Source organism: Trematomus bernacchii, unplaced genomic scaffold (genome assembly GCF_902827165.1).
Source record: "Trematomus bernacchii unplaced genomic scaffold, fTreBer1.1, whole genome shotgun sequence".
Taxonomy (NCBI): domain Eukaryota; kingdom Metazoa; phylum Chordata; class Actinopteri; order Perciformes; family Nototheniidae; genus Trematomus; species Trematomus bernacchii.
The window spans coordinates 6,208,446-6,235,845 of NW_022987564.1; the positions used below are offsets into that span (position 1 = coordinate 6,208,446).

The 27,400-nt window shown below is 41.4% G+C and overlaps 1 protein-coding gene across 3 annotated transcripts; it reads right to left on the reverse strand.

Annotated features, from left to right (window-relative positions):
• Positions 1 to 82: 82 nt before the first annotated feature.
• snx13 (sorting nexin 13) lies at positions 83 to 27,400 on the reverse strand. 3 transcript variants are annotated; one of them, XM_034124571.1, is made up of 25 exons: positions 27,156 to 27,400; positions 14,981 to 15,093; positions 14,752 to 14,854; positions 14,502 to 14,591; positions 12,603 to 12,724; positions 12,280 to 12,398; positions 11,953 to 12,057; positions 11,728 to 11,816; positions 11,323 to 11,406; positions 11,042 to 11,180; positions 10,148 to 10,236; positions 9,846 to 9,945; positions 8,776 to 8,969; positions 8,580 to 8,684; positions 8,311 to 8,481; positions 7,719 to 7,788; positions 6,875 to 7,017; positions 6,659 to 6,766; positions 6,454 to 6,564; positions 6,104 to 6,265; positions 5,340 to 5,411; positions 5,091 to 5,236; positions 3,281 to 3,349; positions 3,088 to 3,200; positions 83 to 2,599 (listed from the first exon to the last, which is right to left on the reverse strand). In XM_034124571.1, exons 1-25 carry the CDS (start codon positions 27,270 to 27,272, stop codon positions 2,364 to 2,366), a joined length of 2,970 nt encoding a protein of 989 aa, XP_033980462.1. In that variant the 5' UTR covers positions 27,273 to 27,400; the 3' UTR covers positions 83 to 2,363. The 3 variants fall into 3 exon arrangements, with proteins under 3 accessions (XP_033980462.1, XP_033980464.1, XP_033980463.1); XM_034124573.1 differs by lacking the exon at positions 27,156 to 27,400 and adding an exon at positions 25,827 to 25,984; XM_034124572.1 differs by lacking the exon at positions 27,156 to 27,400 and adding an exon at positions 25,495 to 25,810.

Consider the following 27,400-nt stretch of genomic DNA (forward strand, 5'->3'; position numbering starts at 1 on the left):
TTCATTGACTGAGCTCCATCACAGAACCTGCACATCTCAACAAACCGCAGATGCAGCAAACATACTCAAGACAGCACACACATCGTGGGTCAGTTAGTCTGAGTTACCTTTTATTAGTGTTATACTGATCGGAGCACAATTGCTCACAAGGAAGAGTTTGATAAGCATGATGCAAAAAAACACCCTAAAGTCATTTTCAGTTGCGTAAAATGATCATGACATTCTGATTTTTTTTTTTTAGGTTGAAGAAAAATATGAAAATAGAGTTGACAGTACATTTAGGCACACTATTAACACATACTGTACACATATATGCACACTTTCATTATCATAGATTCATAAATACTGGGGTTAAAAAAAAAGACAAGCCTTCCGATATGAAGAGATGTGCAGAAAGTTAAAAGTGACACCTCCTCCACCGTGGGAACAAAAGATTCACTTCCTAGTTATCGGCTCCAGTTCATGTCCTTTTACTCAGCCAATCAGAGTCCACCAGGGCTGCTCAGTGCAAGCAAAGCAGACGACGGGGGTCCATCCAATGGCTGCAGCAGGATGGGCCTCCGTCTGGCCAATGGGAGAACTGGCCCTCCCACAGTTTGCTACGGTAAGTGCTCATTCGCAGTGATTTGATTGGTCACAGGACATGGCTCTCCTGTGAGCCAATAGACAAGAGGGGAGGGGGGTCTGTTCACACTCAACAGAACAGGCTTAATGCATAAAACACCACTTATGAGTTAAAAAGAAGCAGTTTGTAGTTTGAGGCCCAATGAGCTAAACATCGGGCTGCGACAAGGAAAACCCCCGACCACTGTCCAATCCATACCCACAACACAGATGCTGCACGAGTGGACGAGGGATAAGTGTAAAATACCCCCCACACACACACCACAAAAAAAAAAAATCAGACTTATAAAACAAGTCTGTAAAATAAACTTTGTACTTTTACAACAACGGAATGTAGAGTTGTTGGAACAAGAAGACATTTCTGGGGAAACTTCTCGTGTTTTCTACTATTAAAACGATATGATTGACTTTTTCAGTATACAATGATTCAAAATGCACATGCATTAAAGTAACAAATATTGCACAAAATTAAAGAAATTTTCTCTGAATAAAAGTGAATAGGGATATATTTCCATATATCTATAGTGATGTCCTTTGTAACGTTCAGTCGAGTGAAGGAGAGCTACCTCTAGCGTGCGTCTCTTGGTCAGTTTATAGTACGTTTAAGGCTGGTTAACTAGCTCACACTGGCACAGTTTCTGACTGAAGAGGGTTGCATCTTCAAAACACACACATTCACACATAATTCTACATGAGCCAAATACACTACACCAGAGGGTACATTCTTTGTTAGTGCGCTTTGACAGCTAGAGCTGAGCCTCCCACAACTGTAACACACTTCATGTGTCCTCACAGCCTCACCTCTGAGGTCGTTAAAGGTCAACTTTGCATTATCTCTCCTCACATGATTAGGATATGAAGCACAGTAATGTTCAGAGTGTTCCAACATCAAACCAGTGCACACACACAGGTGTGGAACAGCATGAGCTTTGGTCGTCTCAGGTGGTGAAAGTAGCTTTAAAGGGGAGGTGGAGCTAGAAACAAAAAACTCATCCTGTCTCGAGAGAGGCATTGAAGCTGGGAAAAAATGCAGACAATAAAAATCGAAATGGTCTCTTTCGTCCAATATTTGTTCAGTCACATTTTTTGAAAACAGCGCCTTTTTCAACCCAGTGCTATTGACATATTTGGTTGCTATGAAAAATGGTTTGCAAGTGTGCAGCTTTTGCAGATAAAATGTTTACAGCACGAGGGTAAGTGTGACCACAGCTGAGTGGGCGGGTCACTGAGATGGTGCGGCGTGTCGGGGCCAAGAGACAGAAGCGGGGAGGTAAGGCAAGGTGTGGGTCTATGCTAACTACTCCTGCATTTAAAAAATAATACAGTAAGGTCTGCTCTCTGGAGTCAGGACCGGGAGAAAGCAGCATTGACTGGCCCGTGATGAAGCTAAACACAACTAAAAATGTTTTTAAAAAAAAGGAGGAAGAAAATATCTAAACTAAGACAAAAGACTGCCATGTCCAGTCTTGGTGCAAATTACAGTAATTTGTGTGTGTGTGTGTCACAGGGTGAGAGGAGGGCAGAGTGTGTGTTGTTCCTCCTTCAGTTCTGTGACCACCGAAACACTCAGATGGATAATCGGAGTGTTTTCACTGAAAAGAGTGTGTGAGGGAAGTAGAAGGGGCAGAAATCACACAGATACCTCAACGTTCACATCCACCCCCCCTCACTCTCACTCTCAGCTCTCAAGTCTGTGTGTGTGTAGTCGGCCCGTGTCCCGTCGCCTCGGTCCTCTCCTGTCACCTCTTGAGGGAGGAAGATTTGAGTTTCTGACTATATTTGTGGATGCGTGGCGAGCGGGAGTGCAGCTTGACAAAGAGCTCGGGGAATTTGTACTGGGGGAACATCGTCTCCAAGAAGCCCTCCAGGAAAACGTAGACTAGCCGGCGGTTCATGGGCTGGTACTGAAACATGTCGAAGACGCGGAGGATGCCCTTCCTCGTGGTGTCTGCTCCGATGATGTGTTTCAGCTCGTCTGAGGAAGAGGGAGAGAGATAAAGGGGTCAGGAGGGTGAACAAGGAGGCATGGTGGAAGGAAACTTTTACATGGGGGTTGATTTTTAGCATCAAGCAAACAGAGGTGAAGTACTTGGGTTGACCAGAGAAGGACTTAGGTCAATTAATTGCCCCTTTAATGTTGCTTTAGTGCATGAATTACACATACAACAATTAATAACAGGGACATGAAAGTCAAGGAACACACATTGACCAAAACAGATGATAGACTTTCGCTAGAAAATTATTATAGAGACAATAATGCTTCACAACTGTTAAAAATGTAGCTATGACAAGCTTTCTGTACATCCACTTCCTGTTCTGTAAGGCTCAGATCCAACCCAGTAGATTTATACTTGTTGTCCAGCAGTATGTTCTCAGTTGTACAAGAGACAGGGCGAGTAGTGAACTTGATGAACAGTCCGTAATGGGGCTACATGATGAATACATTAAGTGTGTGTGTTTCACCTGGCATGATGCCCAGCAGACTGGTCTTGGCAGCTATTCGTGTCCTCTGGCGGATGTTTTTGTCCCGGCGGGGCAGCGTCTCAGCCAAAATACCGTTGGGCCAGTAAGAGTCCCTATTGGTAGAAAGATCAACTCAGGGTTAACGATAAATCTTCTGACAAATCAGATAATTAAAAAAAAGTGGATAAGTTACCTGAACTTCTTGACGTAGTCTGCAACCTGCTCCGGTGAGGTCATGTAGTCCACATGATCCACAATTTTTCTACAGAAACCAAGAAAAAGGATGATTCACGTTGTGTGACACCTTTAAGCTCCCTCTATTGTTACAAGACTTGTTTGTCTGAAGATCTGGGGCCTCATTTATAAAGGGATATACGCTCAAAAAATGGCGTACGCCAGTTTCTACGCAATGTTTGCGATTTATAAAATACTAACTTGACGGGAAAACGTGCGGTCCTCCACGCAAACTCTAACCCATGCGTACGCACTAAGCACACAAACGGGAGAGACGAGAAACTGTGACACCGTTGGCAGAAGGAAGAATGGAGAGAAATATGTGGAAATAATACCATAAATAAAATGTTACCTCTCATTTATCAAATATGAAGAATTCATTTTCAAACATTGATTAAAGCCAATCTTTAAATGATTAAACAAACGCCTGTTTGAGACTCCTCAGTGCACACAAAAACATAACTTGGAGAAATAAATAAATACGGATATGCTATTTAAAACCACCTCGAATATGTTGTGTTAATGTTATGAAATGTTTTCTCATAAATGATGCGGTAAGCAGGAGGACAGAATTACGTCTAAACTGACGCCGTTTTGCATTTCTATAGGTTGTAGATACGAGCATGGTTTTATATACTATCACGTTTAATCGTGTTTTATGCCGTTTGCCAAGACTTGATAAGTTGCTCGTAAAACACAGGAGGTATGGAAACTAAGAACACCATATGTGGTAAATTGTACAGCTAATATAACACAACACATTGTATTTGCTTTAACTGGTGGATTATGGATATATAGTTGCTGATCGACAGCTGGAACACAAACCACCAAATACAACACAATAATTCAGATCCAGTCGTCATGACTCCACTCCGGAGGGATTCCCCGATCATTTCTTACAGTTTCTCATCAAGGGGGTGTCTCCTGTCCCCGGGACAAACACACTGCCTGAGGAAGGTTATGTGTATTTTTTTTTGTCATTAACTTTTTTCGGACCACTTATTTATTTCTTTTGGTGACGATCCGACCTCCATGCTGCTACTCTGGTTCAAACTGCATCCACCAAACAATATGATTTATCTCCACCTCCCCACAATAACCCAAATCTGACACGGTGTGAGATGTCTTTTTTAGCTGTTCTGTCCTCATTTCCTGCGATCTTCTTCATGCAGTCAGTCAAAATGAATGAATGAATGGGCGTTTCTTTGACTATGTATAGGCAAATATGGGCGTTACGAGTCGATTGTGATTTATAAAAGGGAAACAGGCGTAGGGAGTGCCGTACGCACTTCCCTCGCCGGTACGCAATGTTTTGTGAATCGGAAAATGGCGGAAAATGTATGTACCTATTTTTGTGCTTTGTACTACGTAAGCAACCTTCCTACGTCAATCCTACGCAAGGCGTTATAAATGAGGCCCCTGGACATGTGTGTACTTGTGTTCAGTTTAGGTGTGTGCAAACATCCTGTGATCTGTGAACTCAAATCCTATGATGCGGTTTGCTCAGGTGGAACTGGTTCTGCGATAAACATGCTGACTGTGCATCTTTGGTCATGAGATGTTTGTGTGAAATACTGCACTTAGTAAACAGTCAGGTTTAAATGTATAAAAAAAACATTACTCTCAGTGTCATTTTAATTTATAGACATGTTTCGGTGGGAACAAAATATTGTATATATAAATTCAAAATGTTTAACTAGTGTGCGGTTTATGTGCCTATATTTTTGTGAACTTTTTTTAGTCTGCATTGTGTATTCTGTGCCTCTGACCTGTTGATGGTGTCTCCATACGTGGCTCTGATGAGCTGCTGCAGCAGGTTCTTTATGTTCCTGCGCAGCCACTGGTTTTTCTCCTTAAGGTCAAACACCTCGTCCATCAGTAGCAGCATTACTCTCAGCGGTATGTTATCATCCACCTGTATATTTCAACATATGAATGGGAATCCAAATAAATAAAATCACAAGAAAGTGAAAGAAATAAACCAAACATGAAGAAGACATGGCCATTGTCTAACTCACATTGTCATCGAGCTGAGCAGAGACTCGACAGTGTTCGGGGTCGATGTCAGTCTTAGGGAGGAGTGGAGGCACCTGGGGAAAAAAAAGATTGTTAGATAAATTAATATTAAAAAAAGGACTGGATTTGTGACGACTTGTACCCTATGACGCTTTCAATCCCTTAAAGGGGACCTATCATGCAAAATGCACTTTTGTATGTCTTTCATACATGAATATGTGTCCCCGGTGTTCCAGGGAACTCACCAAGTGTCAGAAAACACAACCCTCTCTATTTTCCTCCATACCCAAATCTCTAAAAAAGGGGCTGCAACGGATCTGATAAAAACTGATCCAGATTTGAACACTGTCCTGATGTCAGGACGGTGGCACTACGGCTATTGGGCCAACTCCACCAATCAGGAGGAGACAGCCACGGCCATTGCCGTTCGAAAGCGCTGGAGACGCTGTAGTACATATGCCAGGCCTGTAGATGGTGCTGTTCTCACATAATCTGCCCTTGCAAAAACAGAGCTAAAAAATGTCAAATTGAGTGAAATGAGGCATGGCTAAAATGCATGATCTGTTTGGTATTTTGAAAAAAAAAAAGTATAAATATGCCTTATATAGGTATTGTCCTATACTATATTATTCAAATATAGCATGATAGGTCCACTTTAAGCAATGCTGCCAACCTTTTTAAACGGATAAATCAATAAAGATAGAACTGATATTTTACTGTTTTGATTAAGTAAGAGAACTTGCTCTACAGTTTGTGATGGTGTTACCTTGAGTATGGACTGTTTAATGTCCTGCCCGAGTCTCTCTGACATGCGGCCCATGTTATCAGTGACCTTATTCATGCCCTCCGCCAGACTGTCCGGCAGAGACTTCACTGCGTTGGACACGTTTCTTATGGAGCTCCTCAGAGGATTTACAAATGTGTCCACCTGGAAAGCGAATACAAAAAAAAGGAGAAGATGTACTTTAGAACAAACACTCACATACTGTATGTGTTGAAAATGAAATGAGTATGCAACAAAACATCTGAACTACATACTTTATACATGTGCTGTTATTTGATTGTAAATAAATGACACTAAAACACATATTCTTTGTTTGATAAAAATGTAGTGACCTTGCGTGCAAACTCTCCCTTGCCCTTGCTGTAGGCTTTGTTCTCGAGGAAGTCATAGACATAAGCAATCAGAGTTGGACAGGCCTTCACCATCTCTGGGTTCATCAGCAACTGGAACACACACACACACACATAAAAGTTATTGATGTACACACTTACAAAAATAAAAGGTGTTCAATACAGTGTAGCCATATAAGACTGTTACCTGCAGGTAAGAATTGAGGTCTTTTTTTCTCTTCTCCAAGAAGTCTCTGTCCATGTTGTTGAAGGTCTTCTTCCCTGGCAGCTTGAGAATCGACGCCAGGTTCTCAAACTAAAACAGAATATATGAAACTCTTAGGAGACAGTCAAGTTCATGAGATTCTGCTCCATGTTAACTTCCTTTGGGATATGAGAAAGAAAACCCTTGATAGACACACACCTGTTCAGTGACCCTCATGTGGAAGTCGTGGAAGTCGGAGTAGCGGCGATAGGTCTTCCAGCAGTCCTCACTGCCGTCATGGCTGCGTCTGAACACCGTGATGGCGTACAGCGCGTAGGTCTTACCGTGGTCGTTGCACACCCCTGCAGCACCCCAGAAGCCGGGGAGACAAGCGTCAGCTACCCAGCCCGGCAATACATCCACAATGGCAATGGAAGATGAGGGGGTAGATGGAAGAAAAACAGGAAGAAGAGGAAAGGAAAGTGTGTGCAGGTGTAAAGTGTGCAGAGGGAGGAAGAGAGAGCAAAGGAAAGAATGCAAAGCAGACGGTTTGGATGAAATGGAGGAAAATGTGGCAGAAATAACAGGAAAGGTAAGGGAGGAAGGAAAAAGGAAAAACAGAAAAAAAGTGATAAAATGGATAAAGAGAGATAAAGAAAACTAGAACAGTATGAATCGAAAAAGCAGACATGATGAAAAGGGCTAGGAAGTGAAAAGTTGAAAGAAAAGAACATGCAGGGAGGGGCTAACATAGGGGGGCATACAGATATCTGATGTACACAACAATTTAACACCTTTCCAATATCCATATCACACATCAAGTGGAAGTTATACAAGACATGCATACATTGCAAGCCCAGTGTAAACCCTTTAACTTTATTCACAACTCTTCAAATCAAAATGAACAATTGTGACCTTCAAGTAAAACCGTGATTTTAAGAAAACACATAGCCTTATGCTTTTGGACTTTTTGGTAAAAATGTGTTCATCTGACTCCAAGTGAGTGAGTGAGAGTGTGAGTGTGAGTGTGAGTGTGAGTGTGTGTGTGTGTGTGTGTGTGTACCTGTGTCAGAGATGAAGGCATGTAGGTGCAAAGTATCATCATGGCAGGAGTTGGACAAATCGTCCAAAGACTGAAATCACAAGAAACATGGAATCATTTGACTGCACAGTTTGCTATCAATAACCCAATACAATGCTTCTTTAATGTGGAGGACGTGTTTCCACCATAGATCAAACTTATCTAAGATTTGACCTATTGGTTTGCAGACTTCAGTTTTAAAGCCTCCAGTTTGGCGTTTTGGAAGTTGCCATCCAGAAATGACACAAGATAGTGAAGCAAAGTACAACCAATCAATGAATAAGACATTTTTAGATGACCAAAATGTTACATTGAATGTTCAGGAACTGAAAACACACTGTAAAAAGTTTTAAAATTGTACAATGAAAACATGGAGAGCACCCAGACTGGACAACACCGTGATATCGACCTATAAATCACAAGATAGTCACGCTTTGAGTAAACCCTGCTGGATATTAGAGTGGATGTTAAAGGCACTATCGCATTGGTTTCAGTTGTCAGACCCAGAGCTAGCTGCTTGATCTCAACATCAGAATAATTCAGAGTCGTAGAACAGGGTATGAAGAAGTCTTACTAGGTTTATGCTTCCTGTGGGAGAGCCATTGAAGGATTCTCCATCCCCGTCATCAGACCCCCGGTAGCTCGGCTCTTTCAACATGTCCAGCTCGGCTAGCATGCGGACGTAGAGCGGACTCTGCTTGAAGGAGGGGTAGTAGCGCTCATCTCGTAGCATCATGTCATACACCTGGAGGTGAAAAACAGGGGCAGAAATACAAGTCATTTTTTTCTGACATGGAAAGCTATGAAATAAGAAAACTTCTCTCTGTAGAAAATATTTAGTACACTTTTCTGAATTTCATCAAATATCTCTGGTGTGGGGTCGTCTTTCTGGAGCTTCTCCCCTAGTTTGATAACGGACGCTTCATCCACCTGCACCCGGGGCGACGCCTTTAGGAACAAAAAAAGTAAAGATACATTTGAAAAGAGTCTCATTAAAATGACTTAACAGGAAACACTGACATCCTAACACGCCTCCCACCTTGTCCGAGAGGTATTGTTCATAGACGCCCAGTGCAGCGGCCTTCAGCAGCCCCTTAGTGTTGCTGGGCTGCTTCTTGCCATCTTTCTGCCAGTTCTGCATGGCCTCCAGCTGCTGCTGCGCCGTCACCCTGTAGCCCTCCACAGTGAGCCAGAAGAACAGCTCTGCCTGGGCCCCCGCCGCCTGCATGTAGTCTGGAACACACACACACACACGAGAGCTGGTCCAAATGGTGTCTACAGCACTTTGGTTACACATTCATGCATAGTTAGTGGGCAAGGGCCTTTCACAAATAGTATTTCTGTCTGCTTGCGGTGTCTGGTGATCTTGTAACTAAAGATCAATCGACTGTCACACTCTGAGGCAACGCTTTGGATATAGGTCAGAATATAAAGGTTGTGATACGCTGCCTATTTATACACCCAAATCTTCCTTTTATTGACTTTGGTTACAGCTTTTGAGTCTGTTTGTTTATTTAAATACAACGTTTTTCATATTTAACATTTCTAATGACAGAAACAGCCGTAACGTTTAAGCTCTTGCTCAAACTAGATCTGACACAACTTGGCTTGACTCCTAGTTTGCTCACACAAATACACTCACATGCACACACAAACACACACACGTGCACTCTATCGTGATCTGATCCGTAAAGTAGTGTGACCTTTTCTTTTAAGTCTCTGACAGGTCATGTGGGCTGAAGAAAGGAGTGTGGCAATGACACAGGTTGGGGTTATATATTCTAGAGGACTGGAATACATTATGGATTATAAAGATGATTAACAGAAATGTTCAGGATTAAGGTCTGGGGATGACTACAGTGACATTTGGCATCAGTGGTTAATGTGATGATGCATTTCCAGACTTACATTACATGTTACTTGTTAGACGCTTTTATCCAAAGTGACTTACATACATTCAGTACTGTGGACAATCCCCACAGGAGCAATGTGGGGTGAAGTGTCTTGCCCAGGGACACAATGACATGCTGACTGCAGTGGGACTCAAACTTGCTACCCCCTGAGTCGAAGTTCAGCGCACTATCCACTGAGCCACAGCCTCCCACTTACCCATGAAGAACTGCAGGGCTATGTTGTGGATGAGGATGTGATCCAGAGGGATAACACACAGTTTGCCAAAGTTGGCTGCCAGCTTCAGGGCATCCACCTCCTACACAGAAAATGATAAAAAGTTAAGTGTGATACAAAAAGCAGAAATGATTCAACTATATTCTCAGTCTAGCCGACTCCAACAGACTTTGAGCGATTCAGGTGGGACTCGCAGACAACGTTTTACCAGCACACTAACAATAAGTGATGTATGTTTTTACTGGATTCCTCCAGTGTAAGCACTATATGCTGCAGTTTCTCACCTTGCCAGAGTGTAGTCTCTGGATCCGCGTCTCACACACCTTCTTCACAAACAGAAGACTGTTGATCTGGTTCTTGATCACATTGATGTCTGAAGGACGGAGAAACAAACAGGGAGGAGAAAGAGCAATAGTTAAAATAAATAAGTGAAAACAAGGCATGTCTCCTAAAATGAACATCCAATATGTCAAGGTTCAAGGTTCAAGGTTCTTTATTGTCAAACTGACATAGCTACAGAGTAATTATGTTGTTGAAAATCTTATGTCACAGGCTTCTCCAACAATGCAACATAATAACATAATAACAATACAGATAGCAAGAGCAATACAAAAAGAAAAATAGTTATAAAATAAAGTGAGCATGTGGAATAGTGCAGTACGAGTCTATATACAAGTTATTGGAATGATATATATTAGATAGTAGATATATATTACTAAGTAGCAGATGAATGTTTTGAAGTTGTTTCAACAGTTCAATTGTTTAACAGTCTCACTGCCCGCGGGAAGCAACTGTTTCCGAATCTTTTTGTTTTTGCCAGGATGCTGCGGTAACGTCTGCCAGACGGCAACAGAAAGAACAGTTTGTGGCTGGGGTGATGTTGCCCAAAATCTACATTTTATTCCTTTAATTGCATATAATATTATCTGTCAAACTAAACCAATTCAGTGCATTTAAGGGCCAAATCAAACGCTGGATTTTAAAGAAAATATTTAGCTGAAATGAAAAAAAGAAAGAAATCAATGATTTTGAGCTAGTCCCAAAACATTTTTCAGCCCTAAAGCAACACATTTATTAAGCCATGCTTTATGTTTGTGCTTTGTGTCTTTTTACACACATAGCAAATTACTTTCATGTACTTGTGTGTCTGTATATCAGCAGAAAAACACAGTGCCTACCATCTCCGGCGGTGTCCAGGGAGCGGAGGTACTGCAGCTCCTCCAGCACCTTGTCCTTCACCGCCTCCAGCTCAGAGGGCTTGTCTGTCAGCTTCAGGATGTTCATGAAGGCTTCATAATTACAGCTAGAGTCCCGTATCTGTTCAAAATCACATCCATTCACATAACCATTAAATAAGTCTGTTTTCAAATTTGCTTTCTGGATTTTTTTCTTGGATATTTTTGTGTAGTGTTTACACAGAAAGTGAAAGTTCAAATAACAGCTGAGCGCCAACTCTCACCATCCAGATGACAAACTGATTGATGTAGTCTGGGTCGCTAAGCTGGTTGATCAGAGGAAGTAGAACACCACGGGCCAGCACCTCCTAAAAACAAACATCACAGAGTATTTTCAGGTTCACTCTTTTACATTTACACTACAAACGTGCCGTGACAGCATAGTATATTCAGCAGCCTGTTGTTGGAAAATAATACTCATAGCTGGCTCCAGGCCAAAGTGGCAGCATTTGGCCTGCAGCTCGATCATGATTCGTTAACAATCCAGGTTTTGTGACATATTGTGTGACTGAATATGTGATTTTGCGCCTCATATTTGATTCTCGGATCATTGAAGTCATGTGTAATTCGATCCTGTGACAGACTGTGTAAGTGAGAGTGAGAATTAGTGTTTGTTTGTGTGAGCTCACCCTAAGGAAGTATCTCATGTTCTTGTTGTGGAAATCTCCAGGAGGTAGTAACAGATACAGAAGCAACTCACACAAGTCCCTAAGAAAACCTGACACAAACACACACACACACAACAGAGTATGTTCAGTTTTTAAGAGTTACAACATCAAACCGTACATATATATGAAGAATTTGTCATGATAGTGTGAACTTTAAGGGTAGACACGCTACAAAAGTGTGCAAACCTTCTTCATCTTTGTGTGAAGTGCACACCACGTCTCGACAAATCTTCCTTTCCATCTCCACCTCGGCCTCAAAGAAGGAGTCCACCAGCTCCTCCGTTATGTCCCCTGTTCACACATCACTCTTTGTCATTTTCATTATCCAACATGTGAATTATCCTCATCGGATTTAATCAAAACCTTATGGGAGAATTATTCTGCAGCACAATTATAATCAAATCGTATTGTGCCGAATCTCCACACTCAGACTGTTAATCATTGTTAAAAACAAGCTGAACAAACGGCCTAAATGTACACAAAGAAAGTGTGTGAGTGTGTGTGTGTGCTTACTTTGCTTGTCCTCTCTTTCTGCGAGGCGGTCCTGGGCTTTTCTGAAGACACGTAAATGGGTGGCAAAGTCATCCACCAGGCGAGTAGTGAAGTAAGGCTGCCAGTCCACCTCTTTGGACCTTGGCACATAAATGATACATTTGATTTATCAAGAGCTTTTACAGGTGCTCAAAGACGCTTTACAAAGATTTTAAAACACAACAACATGTAACCCTAGGACACCATATTCATCTCATAAATACACAGGGATAATGTAGAACAAACTACAAAATATTTGTTTTGTATAAAACATTCGATATCAGGAAACTGTATCCATTTCTTACCGTGTAGAGAACTGGACGAGGGCATTCTGCAGCGTCTGTCTGATCTCCAATAGGAAGGACTCATCCTCGCTCAGAGTGTAGTACCAGTACTGGATATAATCTCTCAGAGCAAACTGGATCACCTTATAAAAAAAGAGAAGCAAATACATGTATCAAAGACAACCCAGTGACCTGGTGCAAGGGGCTGGACAGTAAGCAAAGGGAGTTAGCAGGGGTTAATAATAAGGGGTTCCTTTAGCTACAGGCAAATTAGACTTATTAAGATGTTTTAATAACATAAAATAAAACTATATTAGTGTTTTTAGTTATTTCATCCTAATTGTAAATGGTAGAGGCATTCTGCACATTATCTAAGACTTCTGAAACACTCATTTAAGACATCCTTAATGAAATGGTGCACAAGATTTGAGTGTGAGATGGGTAAAGTAAAAACATTCATGGTCAGTGCATAACTAAAACCCAGAGGACAGATTACTGGGATATTAGCTCACAGGAAACTTGGGTAAATCAACTATTTAGTTGTACTGTACTGGATACATTAGAGCTAGAGCTGAGTAGTTACAATCAAGTAAACACATGAACTGTCAGTTAAGGCTGCTACTATATGAGCTGACTGTGTTGATAAAGTAATGAGAAAAGAGACAAAAGATTGTGCCATAAATATCTTTCAGAGAGCATGGCGCAGGTTTAAATGATGTCACGTTCAGCAGTGCTGAAGATTTCAAGGTTCACATGTTGCAGAAATGATTAGTGTGCATTCCCAGGGAGGAAGGGAGAACAGAAGCAGCACAGTGGAGCAGTCAGTGTCATCTGACCATCACAAACTGCTGTGTCTGCACTTAACTCTGCCGGCCACGCTGCTTTACGCAGGACTGCATGCTACAAGCTGCTTTTCTACTGGAAGTGCTGTAACCACAGGACAGGGTGTAAAGACATACTGTGACCAACGGACAAAAGCCACTGAGCTCATCTTCCCTTTCTGCAGCACTGATGCTCAGCCTTACCGTCATTCAGAGGATTTATTTAGAATTATTTTAGGCTCAAAGATTCAATTAACAACATACTAGAGGGAAAATACGGTCAACAGTGTTTTACTTTAGCCACATGAGGAGGGAGGTTGTATGACCCTTGATAAAATGTGTTCTGCTACAAGAAGACAACAAAAATCAATATAAATACAAATGTAAGTCCTTTTGATGGTGAAGATTTCAGAGGTAAAATGAACAAACGTAAAACAATCTATCTTGGAAGAACCAGTAATAAGTGACCAATCTCTCAACCTCATAAAAATATAAAAGCGGAACTTAAAATAGTAAAATATTAAGAGAACATGTCCTAGAAAAACATGTTGTCAGTACCCTTTATAGTGTAATAAAGCTATATATTTTCTTAGTAGCTTTGTTGGCAAATGCTTCTTTGTTTTAGCTTGACAAAAGGCAGGTACAACCAGCAGACAGATATCCTGCTCAAGACAACTCTAATGACACGAAACACAAGTAACCAACTTCCTGTGCACGGGAGACACTGAGGCTTCAGGGCTAAGGGTATGCATTGTTTGATAGGCATGAGCTGGACCAGCTGATGGGTCAGATGGTGAATAAAGGGGGCCAGTGTCCAAAAGTCTGGAGTGTTTGTCGTCCTGCTATCTTCTGTTGGCTTTTCTCATTATTTGTTGTCACATTAACATTGGTGTAATTATTTGTATGGCCAATGTGTTTCAACAAAACTGAAAATAATTCTTTAAGGACTTACTGCAGGACTTTTGTAGTGGACTGTTTTAGTTTGAGATAGGGGTCATTGTCAAGTGGCGATTAAATGTATGTGAATACATGAGTGTTGGTTGAGCTGTTGAAACTATACAAAGGGCACTTCATATTTAAAAATGACACACAAACACACCTGTTGTAGTGGTTCATCTATAAAACTGGAGCCAGTCAGTCTCCTGTCTATTTTTATAGGCTTCATCTCCAACTTCATCTCATCCAATGTCTGAAGGAAACAAACAAAGAGACACAATCAATAAAAAAGCTTCTTTCATGAACTTCATGGTGACTGGCAAACAGACTTCATCAACAAAGGAACTTGATTTACATATAATCAATATATGTAGGCAAAGCCCAAATGTGTGTGTGCTTAAGCGTGCCCTTACCTTTAGTATACCAATTTGTGTGGGGGCCAAGTAGGAGTGCTCGCACTTTTCCAGGTGTTTCTCCGAGTTGATCTTTCCATAGAGCAGAGTGACCGCAAAGCCCCTGGAAACAGAAGTGAGAATTAGAGAAAAGAGAAAAGAGAAAAACTGATCTATGGTGGTTAAAGAGAGAGAGAGAGAGCGTGCTTATGAAAAGACATGATGGACGGTTTAGTGGTTTCCTGCTTACCCTACAATGAAGCAGAAGATATAAAAGGCCAGGTAGAATATGGCAAAGGGTCCAAAGGTGACGAGGAACAGCACGACTCCAAGACCCCCCCATCCCCAGATGGACACACTGGCCTGAAAGACACACAGAAGGAAATACACAAGCTGAATACTCCATGTACTTTATATTATACTTACAACTGTCTTGAGAAAACAGACTCCCTCGGTAAAGCCTGATCAAGCCTTTCACATCTTCAAATGATAACAGACTGAATGACAAATCTTTTAATATGAAGACTAAGACTACACCCTAAATATAGTTTTGTTTTTGTACAATGTGTGCAACTAACAGTACTATATTTTCATTATATTTGTATTTATAAGTCTTCTTGTTTTTTTAAGATTCTCCACAAAAATCCATCATCAATTCCCAACGTAAGATAGTTTGGACTGGATTCTCTAGTGGTCCATTGTGAAGGAAAAGCAGCAGTGAATCAGCAGCTTTCCCATACAGACTAAATCAGATGCACTTTATTGCACTGTAAATGACGTCATCCTCAGAGAAAAACACTTTTCTATACCTCAGATGTTGGCACAGGAAACGATTATTTAAAAAGATACACACGTTGGTGTATCGTAAGTGAGTGTCAGGCATAGGCTGTGTGTGTCTGTGTACTGTGTACATAGTAGTGTGTCACATCCTATGGTTTTCCTGTTATTGTCAGTTCAGGAAACCAAGCTCTCTTTTCCAGCTAGCAACTCTGTGTCCAAGTTACTCTGGTATCTGTCCCATAATGTGTCTATGCTAAAGATACACCATTGCAATTTAAAAAACACCAGATTCTACATTTAATTCCCACATTTTAAAGTCCGTATGGGCCAGAAAAATCCAGTATGAGTCAGGCTACACAGGGGGGGGGGGGGGGGGGGGGGGGGGGGGGGGGGGGGGTGGTGTGTGTGTGTGTATGGTGGGGGTTGTTATGTGAAGGATAAGCCTGTCATAGAGCTGCATCAAGTGCAAGCAGACAAATGAAACCAGGCCATGCTAACGTTAGCAACTTAGCAAAGTACTATAACCAACTGTGTCATGAGTTCATTTCATTTCATTTCAAACCTTTATTTATCCAGGTGCATCCCATTGAGATCATTGATCTCTTTTTCAAGGGAGACCTGCTAGTTCATGTAAAAAATACAGTTATCTACACAATAGTGGTTCCATGTGAAAAGCTCTGACATGGTCACACACTGTATGAAGCTCACACTCTGACCATGGGGTCATCAGATAGACTCGCTGACAGACACCCTGATGATCAGCCGTGATGATCTTCGGCTGCCCTACATTCACACTGGAGTTCCTTAGATAAGCGGCTCCACTGATGGAGCCCGAGAGGGACAGTCAGAGCGTCCTCAGGACACTGAGACATTGTTCTCTGAGCCACAGCCAGCGAGGGACAATCAGATGACACACATGCTGCCAACTGGGCCAGCTAGTTTATGATATATAGCGTGATACACACAGGTAGGCTCCTGACAATCAACGCACTTACAAATGACTTTAGTTAACCAGGCTAAGGCAAATTAAATTGTATTATCAGACTTATTACAAATACTTAAGAGTAATGTTTCATAGCCCAAATGCTGAGAGTATGGCAATGGGTTGGCTGAACATGGTACAGGTATGACATTTCTTCATATGAGGGTGCATCATGTTTAAACGATCAGCCATAAAAGTATTTCACCTATAAAGGAGGCCTAATGGATTTCCAACGTCTCAAAAAGAAAAATCATATTTAATACAAAAATAACTTTACAAAAAGCCCATTCACAACGAAATACCACTTGCTAAGTCTATTTAATTCATACAGTATATAGATTTATAACCCCTGTCACTACTAGTTGCTTCACTCTAACATTTGTAGTTGTTGTTGTTGTTGTGCTATCTTTGCTGTCACTGGGTGTTTCTCAATGTCGAGTAAAGCTGCTCCAGAGCCACTATTTCAAGCATACTACGTCATCGAGTGCCACCGAAGGACTGTTCCAATGTCCAGCATACTTGGAATTCTACCGAGCCCGGCGTACTTTGTAGCGAGAAATTTCGAGGCTGCACATGTGTAGACTCCGCGGTCTTAAAATCCCCACAATGCTTTGCGCACGGACCAATTTCCCCAAATCTGTGGCGGAAAATGTAAGGCGGGGCCTCTCATATGACGCACACCTGCACACTTGCTCACCTGTTCCACTCTTCGTTTTCCGAAATGCCAGGAAGTATTCTTTCCTCGCTTCTGAAGCAAGTGACTCGGAAGACATGTGCTACCAAGCAAGCGTACTCGACATTGAGAAACACCCAGGCCGTTTCTCAATGTCGAGTATACCTGCTGCAGAGCCACTATTTCAAGTATACTACGTCATCGAGTGGCGCCGAATGCTGGGCATTTAACATGCATTTAAACAGTCCTTCGGTGCCACTCGATGACGTAGTATACTTGAAATAGTGGCTCTGCAGCAGGTATACTCGACATTGAGAAACGGCCCCAGTGTGTACAATTCTATTCAAAATGGCCACTATTGTTGGCGGTGCTTCAGGTTGTTTCTAGAGCTTTATTCTGTAGGTTACACTGACAGAGGATCTCAGTCTCATCAGGCTTTATAGAGCTGGTACCATTTATTTAAAAACTGAATTGACTGGCTCCAGGTCAGATCTTGCAGATTAGCTTTTGACAACCCTGGTCAACACTCCAGCTGATTACACACTGGATATATTACAACATGATGCTGATGGCTGTCAGTGATAAACCTTTGACCCTGACATATTACTCAGTGCAAACCAAAGGAATAATATACAGGCTGTCAGCGTGTGGGCTGAGACAAGACAGCACAACTGGTTTTACACATGCCTGTCAATATTATAAGTAGAACAACAGTCTCTCTGAACATGCCTTAGTTGAAATATATGATGCACAGCAGACAGTCATACTCACTCATAAACCTGGTTATGGCGTAAATCAGGTTAGGGCAGGAAATGTTTGATCATTTATCTCCATGTGCTGCAATTACTCTCAAATCCTATATTACATTTTACTGGTCATTAATCAGTTATGTTCCTTACCGTCTGCCCTATCCTCGACTCAGGCTGACATATTTTAATTGTTTTAGTTATGTAAGACATTTCAAAGTCTTTCTTCTTTGTCGAACAACCTGGACTGACGGCATAGTAAGGGAGGTGCACTTGCACTCTAACAACCATGTTAAAAGGGGACCTATCATGCAAAATGCACTTTTGTACGTCTTTTATACATGAATATGTGTCCCCGGTGTTCCAGGGAACTCACCAAGTGTCAGAAAACACAACCCTCTCTATTTTCCTCCATACCCAAATCTCTAAAAAAGGGGCTGCAACGGATCTGATAAAAACTGATCCAGATTTGAACACTGTCCTGACGTCAGGACAGTGGCACTACGGCTATTGGGCCAACTCCACCAATCAGGAGGAGACAGCCACGGCCATTGCCGTTCGAAAGCGCTGGAGACGCTGTAGTACATATGCCAGGCCTGTAGATGGTGCTGTTCTCACAGAATCAGCCCTTGCAAAAACAGAGCTAAAAAAGTGCAAATTGAGCGAAATGAGGCATGGCTAAAATGCATGATCTGTTTGGTATTTTGAAAAAGAAAAAGTATAAATATGCCTTATATAGGTATGGTCCTACACTATATTATTCAAATATAGCATGATAGGTCCACTTTAATATAAAGTGACAAAGATATGACAAAGTTCAACTCTTAGAGCGAAGATTAAGATGTGTTAAAGATTCTTACAATCCCATACCCATATAAAGAGAACTGGGATTCTTCTGTACATGCTATTAAAGAAGCAAGGTTAAAACAAAAACCTGATTTAAACTGAGTGCATTGAAGGCATGTAAACTCGCTGGTGTATGGGCTGCAGAATGTGTCCAAACTGGCTCGACTACCCCCTCTTTCACAAGTCATAACTGGCTGGGACAAAGTCACTAATAGCAAGGTAAGGACTCTGGGAACAGAACAGGGCTGCCCAAAGAAGAGGCCTATTGTTACAGTTTAGCTAGGAGTGGTAGAAGTTCAAAGAAACACCTACTCTCATCTCAGTTCATACCCTGAAACAAATCTTAAATGAACTTCAGTGTCCTTAAACACCTCCAAGTATAACTCAGCCACAATGTTGTCACAATTGCCAAGAATAACTAAGTAAAGCCTTTCATCTAAACCACAATGAACAGCTTGACCTGCAATAACACATCCACTCTGTTTAACTTTCACCCACACAGAATTCACAGAGAAGGAAGTTGCTCCTTTGTTGGTTCAGAGGCTTCCAGCAGCCCACTGCAGTCATCACTGACATGTTTATTACCTAAAGGCCTCGCTAACAAGTGACTGTATTCTACACAAAGAAAAAACTCTCAAAATGGTGGTTAGACCGGAAACAGCAACTACTAATTTCAGTGGAAAGGGGGTATTTAACCTCTCTAGAGAATAACATAAACATTGGTAAGAAAGACCCAACAGCATACTGCCAGAAACATCATTGACAGAATGCGTTATTTAACAAAAATATTTGAATTCCTTTAAGGCTGATTCAGTGGATGTCGGCCGGATAAAAAAAACACAACCAAAAAGGTTGGAGAAGCTTCAATGCTTCTACGAGGTTACATACGAGCAGTCCTGTATCAGTTCAAGTTTGTACAAACCTCTTTTGTTTAAACAGTATTATCAGGAAAAGTCTTATTTTCCTTTTTGTTCAATGTCACAGAAATGTGTTTCTCGTATATCCCACAATGAAGCCATTCCCTGATAAACTGTTTGACGTCAATGGTGTGTGCGAGCAGCAGTGAATGTGGAGGCTATCAGTGTGGCTGGTGACGCTGGGCTTTGTAGGAGAGAGACGATAACCGACACTCTTGAGTCATTACAGCTTACACAGGGTTTATAACATGAACCATCTGCTCCAGTGATTAACACCCAAGCCCATCGGGAATGCACACATCTAAACATCCAGGCAATTCCTTACGCAACCCTGCGCTGAATAGACACACGTAAGAGTGAGCAGAACAAACAGGGACACATGCAGATGGAAACAAATGTGGTTGTGTCTTTTCTGTGGTTCAAATCTGACCGTCCATCCAATGATGAGATTAAAAAATATATATTTGTGTTAATAAAATAACCAAGGGTCAACTATAGATATTCCCTCTTAACGTCCCTTAATAACTACACTAAAATAACTTAAGAAATGTGTTTTTCATGTTAAATGTTTCATGCGTTTCATCTTCCAGTTTCTCTCTGTATTGCTTTCTCCCTCAAGCACAAATGAACAATTACTAGTAGCTAACTTCACCAGAGAATAATCTCAATGTTTAAAAGCCCTGCCGTGTCCTTGACTCCAGGCACATTCAGACATGCACACAGAGACTCTTATCAGTGTCTTGGAGATTATCTTTTCCCAGATTTCCTGGCACAACTTAAAAAACACATCCACACACAAACTGCACTGTACATACACGTACTATGGAGGAAAATCTGCACTGTACATACACAGACACGTACTATGGAGGAAAATCTGCTCAAAGGCAAAGAAATTGCTATTTTTGTGATCTATGTTCAAAGCCATAAGCACTTAGCTACAAACCTTAAGTGTGGGTGAGTGAGGTTAACTCAGCCCATTAAAGCTCTCCTGTGTATCCATGGTTAATGCCTCCGAGGGGGAGAAAGCGAGCGGGGCGGACTGATCATGTTGGTCTAATCCACCAAGACCACCGTAACAAAAAGAGCTACAATAAGCTTTAGGATTATATATCAAGAATAGACAGAGTTTATTCGGAGAGATCAAGAAAAGTGTCTATTTTTGTCATTCGGTTAAGATTTGAGAACAGAAATTGTCAAGATAATAAGAAGATGTAAACAAATCATCCACACTTTTTGAATGTAGCAGAGTCATGTGTTAGGGTTGACTTTTTGTGGCAGGCCAATATTTATGTTCAAACTGATGAAGATATAGTAACATGTTTCTTAGTTTGGCAACATGTAAGGCAGTAATATGTTATCTAACAGTAACAAATGTAATATAAATGTAACTTAAACGTGCCCTGGTATGTTGTTTTGTCCACAACCAGGTATGCTAAAATCTCACCAGCATGTCAAACCTTATCTGTCATCTAAAAGGTGTTCAGCAGTACGTGGACAAATCACTGAGAGCCAACACTAAAAAAAACAGCACAGAGCAGTAGAGCAGATACTGGAGAGTTCTAGCTGCAGGGTAATTGAAAACCTGTGCTGTGCAATCCAGCACTAACAAGCCTTTGGTTATTATCTGAACTAAATTAACATAAAAGGTGGAGCAGCGGGTTCAGCAGGAGAGCTAACAGGGCCACTTTTCCCACTCCTCTACAGGCCGACAACCTCATAATGAACCCAGCATTTAGAGATACCACCTGGGATATTTATTTAGCAGGGACAACGCACATCAATGAAGACTTAAAACAATTAAATGTGTCAAGCGTAAATATGCCAGATTTAGCTTTGAGCTAATTTCCATCCGCAGTCAATACATATATATATATATATGGATAAACAGTTCTTATTTTGCGTAGAGAAGCTGGTGTTTGACCAGCAGAAGAACTTCCCCTCCCACAGAATGAAGTACTGGTTAAAGTGTAACAAGTGAACTATGTGTGTATATGTACATACTGAGCACTAACAGCCATTTATAGTTAAAGGTGGGGTAGGTAAGTTTGAGAAACCGGCTCGAGATCGCTAGAATTTGAAAATACACAACCGGAGAAAATCTGCCACTTCCTTATAGAGCCCCTCCTCCAACACACACCAACGCGCACATGACCAATGAGGGCACGAGATAAGTTTGTGCACAGATGGAAGGCTGAAAGGCAGGTAGGCCATCCAGTTATTTTAGCCGGGCCGGCTAAAATGATTGGTCGTGCTTTTTACAGTACTACGGCTTCCACAGATGACATGTTTTTATATATAAAAGATATTCATTGCTATCGGGATGTTAAGAGCATTCCATGGAATATAACAAAAAGTGCATCTCGAGCCGGTTTCTCAAACTTACCTACCCTACCTTTAAGGTGATGAAGCCAACAGCGGTGATAAAATGTCAGATCAACACCTTGAGTAAACTATGATGGGCAACTTGCACTGTAATGCATGTGGAATGATCTGATCCCTGCACAAGGAAGTACAGAACTTTCTCAAGCAATAATAGATACATGTGAGCACATGTAGGGTGACAAATTAAAGAGGACATTGAAATGATTGTGTGCAGACACTTATAAAATGCATTGGCTTTGGACAACAACATTCTTTTGAAAGAATTACGTATATTTAGTAGGGATGCTCCGATCGCCAATTTTGGGGCCGATCGCCGATCGCCGGAATCAGTATCGGCCGATACCGATCGCCGATCCGATTGAGTGGGCGGGGCCTAAATGGAAGATTTAAACATCACTTTAAATCTTCCATTTAAAGTGATGTTTAAAACTCAGTTAATGGGGCTCATTCACTGGAGCTTCCACAAACAACAATCAACTTAATTATTACATTCAAATTATGTATATTATTCAAGTTTACATTCACTTTGGATAATACCACGGGAGAAATGAGCGGAAGTGCTCTCTTTTCCTCTCTCCCTCTCTCTCTCTCCCCCTCTCTCTCCCCCTCTCTCTCCCCCTCTCTCCCTCTCCTGACAGCCCGTCAGTATCGTCTCATGCAGCTCGCTGATCCAGTAATGTGTGAGGCCAACAGTGAAGAATAAACATATTTATAACTAGTTTAGCTTGTTCCAGAGGTAGATAAAATAGCTAGGTGTGTTAGGTCTAACTCTTGTGTGTTTCGCTTCGCTCACCGGTCCGTCACAGCGGATGGAGCTGCAGGATTTCTGCTTCACACACACGTTGCATACCGCTATTTTACTGTCTTTTTCGGACACCTTAAAATAATGCCAGACCGGTGAAGCCATTTTGGCGAGCTTGTTTTGCCGCGTACAGAGAAAAGTGTCATGTATTTTACGTCATGCGATCGGCCCTCGCGATTGGCATGTTTAGAGAGCACCGATCGATCGGTAGAGAGTGAGTATCGGCAGATCTCGATTGGTGACCGATCGATCGGAGCATCCCTAATATTTAGTTGAGTCACAAAAACGTGTACAATTTAGGTGTAGATGCTTTTCTGGCTCTTTGTGGTGGTCCCTAAAGATACTTAATGTTGGCTTGATTTATCACCCAGCTGGAGTACATATATCCCACAAACAACAAACCTGGGGGCCAAAACAAGGTACCTATTACCACCACCTCCATAGATATATGACTGAACACTCTCCTTATTCCTGTCCAATTCTGTATGGCCAGCTCCCTTGAGATGTAGTTAAAAACGGCTAACTGGCCCTCGTGAGGATGAAATCAGCCACATTACCACTACGTTACATACTCCCAGTGCCCAGTTTCTCTTTTTTCCCTTTAGTAGCTTCTCTAGAAGTTTCTGTAGGTTTGTGTTGCTCACCCAGGATTCAAACCAACTAGTACGAATCTCTAGGCCAGTAGCATCCCACCAGCTGAAACACACAAACGCCAGAGGCACACCTACTGGGAAATGAATGGCGGACTCTGTAGAAGTACACGTTTGCATCACCTTGTGCTGCCCCAATTTGTTGTTTTGTATAAGTTAGCAGTTTCAAATAAATTGATACATACAAGGGATACACATAATAAAGCAAAATGCAATTACAACTTGTGACAGAAGTCTAACTGTGAGGCCAAACTGCATTGTAAGTCTCAGCATTACCTAAAAACTCACTGGATATATCTGGATACAAATCACAGGTCTGGATGGGGCGTAATTATTGAAAGGTGTCCGCTTGTCTGGCAGGGCAACTGCTTGTATTTACTGAAGGAAGGAGGGAGAGGTGTACTAGATGAAATGTAGGCCTGATGTGAGAGTGTGCTGGCCTTAATGTCTACCAAGCTTTGATTAATGCCTTAAAGAGATCAAGCCAGGGCTGAAAGCTCTGACATAACTTTGTGTGGCTGTGGATGAAGTCAAACTGCACTCACATCCCCTTACAACAAGCTAACTCAGTGTAAACAGGTGGTAACCAAGGTATGCGTTTACACCCTCTGTTTAAAGAATGAATCATAGTCAGAAAAAAGAAAAGAATGTCAAGGCTAATGTCTCTCTACAGGTAAACATGACCTTACGATCAAAAGAACTACAACAAACAAAAGCAGCATTTGCGTTACAACTTATGTGCAACATTTAAAATGCCAACTGTAATCTGAAATGTCACTAAAAGTCAAACCAAGGAGGTAACGTCAGAAGGTAGTTGAATAAACTGAAACAGGTGACTTTTAATAAGTTCAAAGGTAAGACGTCTGATAGTCTACATATTCTGTAATATCTCTGAACTCACTTTACATTTAAAAACAATAACAACAAAGGACACTACAAAGCTAATGTTAAGCCAAACCTCATCACAGGATGTTCCAATACGAGACTAAGGGTTGGATGGGAGCAACTAAGCTACAGTTTAACACCTGACTGCACAAACAACTGGACTCTCTGTCAGACATACAGAACAGTGCTAAAGCCTTATTACCAGGGCTAAACCTGTACTTAAACTGCTGGAGGTGTGCCTGGATGTGGTCATCCCTCAGCTCAGGTGTGGCGGACACTGTTGTCTGTCTTAGATGCCATGGTCAGTGACATATCCATCAAAAACCAGGAAACCAGTGTGCATTGAGAAACTGCATCATGTGAGAAGTGTAGCAAAACTACACTGTCATCAGCACATACACAAAAAAAGGCTTTGTCAGGCTAAGCACAGGCGTAATCTCCATAATCACTGACCAGCAACAATGGACTGAAGATACCCTATTAATATTTTAGGAGAAGCTTGTGTTAGGACAGTAGTTTGTGTTCGACTAAAGCAGGGAGCTTTCTGACTGACAGATTGGCAACTAAAAGCCACTGGAAACACCTCAATTGGACAGCAGTGCATTCCTTTGCTCACACTTTCCCTACAGTAAAAGTAAAATAGGAAAGAAATGCACACACACACACAAACACACTTGTCATTACGGTAATAGATGTAAGCTAATCCTAGAGAAAACAGTTTTGTAAGCAGTGTCAACAACTCTGCTTTTATTCAACCTTTAGTAAAGTAATTACAACTAGCTGCAGCTTTACCAGCTCTGATATACATTAATGCATCAATATTTATAATCAAAACATATACTATATTATTTTGAAATGGGCCAAACAGCATAATAAGTATTTTTATGTTTGGACTTTAGATATATTTTGATACTAATACGTGTGTACTTTAACTTGAGTAAGATATTGAATGCAGGACTTTAACTTGTATCAGAGTATTCCAGGTAGTTCTATTTTTTACTTCTGAGTACTTGTCGCACCTCTGCAAATAAGTACCTTTCTCTAACCTCTAATATAAGGTTTTTATCCATCTATATTTCCAACAGCTACCGCTCAGCTCACCTGTGTTTGTTGTGTTGTAGAAATTCGTTGTTGAGGGACGTTACTCATAATTTAATATGGACATTGCCTGTGTTGAGCTAATTCCAGCACGGTGTTGACAGTGAGGGTATCCTGAGCTCATCGTATTAACTTAGCTTTAACAGTGTAATCCACGGGCTGCCTGCCACTTATAGCAGACAACCTTTCCTGAGAGCACAGCAGCTGTGTGTGAGCCGTCCTCTCCCTGTCAGCCTGTGTGTTTACCTGAGGGGCTAATGCTGATAGCTGCTAAATGCTAACTAGCCGTGTCTATCACAGGAAAACTAAACACCACGCGTCTGTTTCTGACTTACCTCTGCAAACATCGTCTAAAAGGCTGTGCGTGCGGTGGCTCTGGCTAACCCCACCACATTGTAACATGCACAGAGGGAGGTTATAGTCTCGGTTAAAAACGGTCGTATTTCCAATCTCCGTACTCTCTTCGGAGCGTCGCCATGTTTGCAAGGTTTACGTCTCGGGTGCCCAGTTTCTGGACGCCGCCCTGTGATTGGCTGCGAGGCGATGACGCAGTAACACACCCGTGACTGATTGACGGACACAAATGCAGCGATAATCAGGACTGACTGACCCAAATTCAAGAATATTTTAACAATTTATGACATATCTAATGCAGGTTTACCACAGTGGAAATGTTACTGTGCAGTGGACGTTAAAAAAGATTCTCTTGGAGGTATTTTTAGAGTTGGTTAGAATAAGGCTTGGTTGTGATTCCCTACACAACCTCAAGGCTGTTTTATTCTTATGAAGGTTAAATACATTCAGTTTGAGATCATTCAAATTATATATTTTATAGGTTTACCACAGCGAAAAACTCCGTGTGCAGTGAACATGAAAAAGAGGTTAAAACAATTATTTTGGAGATATTTTATCTACCTGGAAGTCTACTTCTGTAAATTGTAATAGTTTTGATTTTAAAATATTATGTGCATGCCTTTATCGAATAGTGTTTTATTTTTATTTTGTTCGTATCCATCTATACTTTGCTGTAACGATGTACATTTCTCCTCTGTTGGTCGAATAAAGGAATTATAATCCTGATTTTGATTGTTGGTTTGAAGAAGGCTTGGCTCAACTGTGATTACCTTCACAACCCATAGGCTGTTTTATTCTTATGAAGGTTAAATAAATTCAATTTGAGATTATTCAAATGATATGGCAAATCAATTTAGCTAAATTACCTTTTAGAAATGTGTAAAGCCTCTTATTATTTTAATTCTCAGTAGACATATACTGCAATCTATTATATTGTAAATGATATTCATATTGCCTGTTTTTACAACATACTGGTAATCTACAAATCTATGTTGACTAATCTTTCCAAAAACATCTACATATGGTATATGCCTGAGAATTCAAATAAAGTGCAATATTAGAAGACTGACCCAGCAACATGAAAGTGCAGTCTGATCACATGTTTGACCAATGACTACCAGCACACCTGGGGATTATGCATAATTTATTGCCCCAGTGGCACCTTCAATGAGCTATACCTTTCACTGCCTGGCAAAAAGAGAGATGTGAGGTTAGGATGGAACAAAGAAGAAGCAAAGACAAGAAATGCCAGAGTGATCAAAGAAGATTGTTAGCTACAACAGAATCTGTTTTGTTTTAGGTCATGATACCTCTCTCCAGGTGTATAGAGCCCCAAACGGATCACACAGCAGGAAGGGATGAAGCAGAAACCAGTCTGTGGCTCCTCCATGTCCAGGAGAACGGAGCGCACTCACCAGGCTGCCCATTCTTCTAACACACCGGTGCACATAAAAGATATCTCTCCTGCCCTCTCATGTTTCTTTTATCTCTATATCCCTCTGTGTTTCTAATTATTTCTCTTTCAGACTGTCACACACTCACAGTAACCCACATG

Coding starts and splice junctions, on each gene's coding strand:
- snx13 (XM_034124571.1), bottom strand. CDS start 27,272: ATGGGCAGCCTGGTGAGTGCGCTCCGTTCTCCTGGACATGGAGGAGCC. Junction 11,181..11,322: donor ATCAGTTTGTCATCTGGATG/GTGAGAGTTGGC, acceptor GATTTTGAACAG/ATACGGGACTCTAGCTGTAA. Junction 3,350..5,090: donor TATGGAGACACCATCAACAG/GTCAGAGGCACA, acceptor TGGTTTCTGTAG/AAAAATTGTGGATCATGTGG.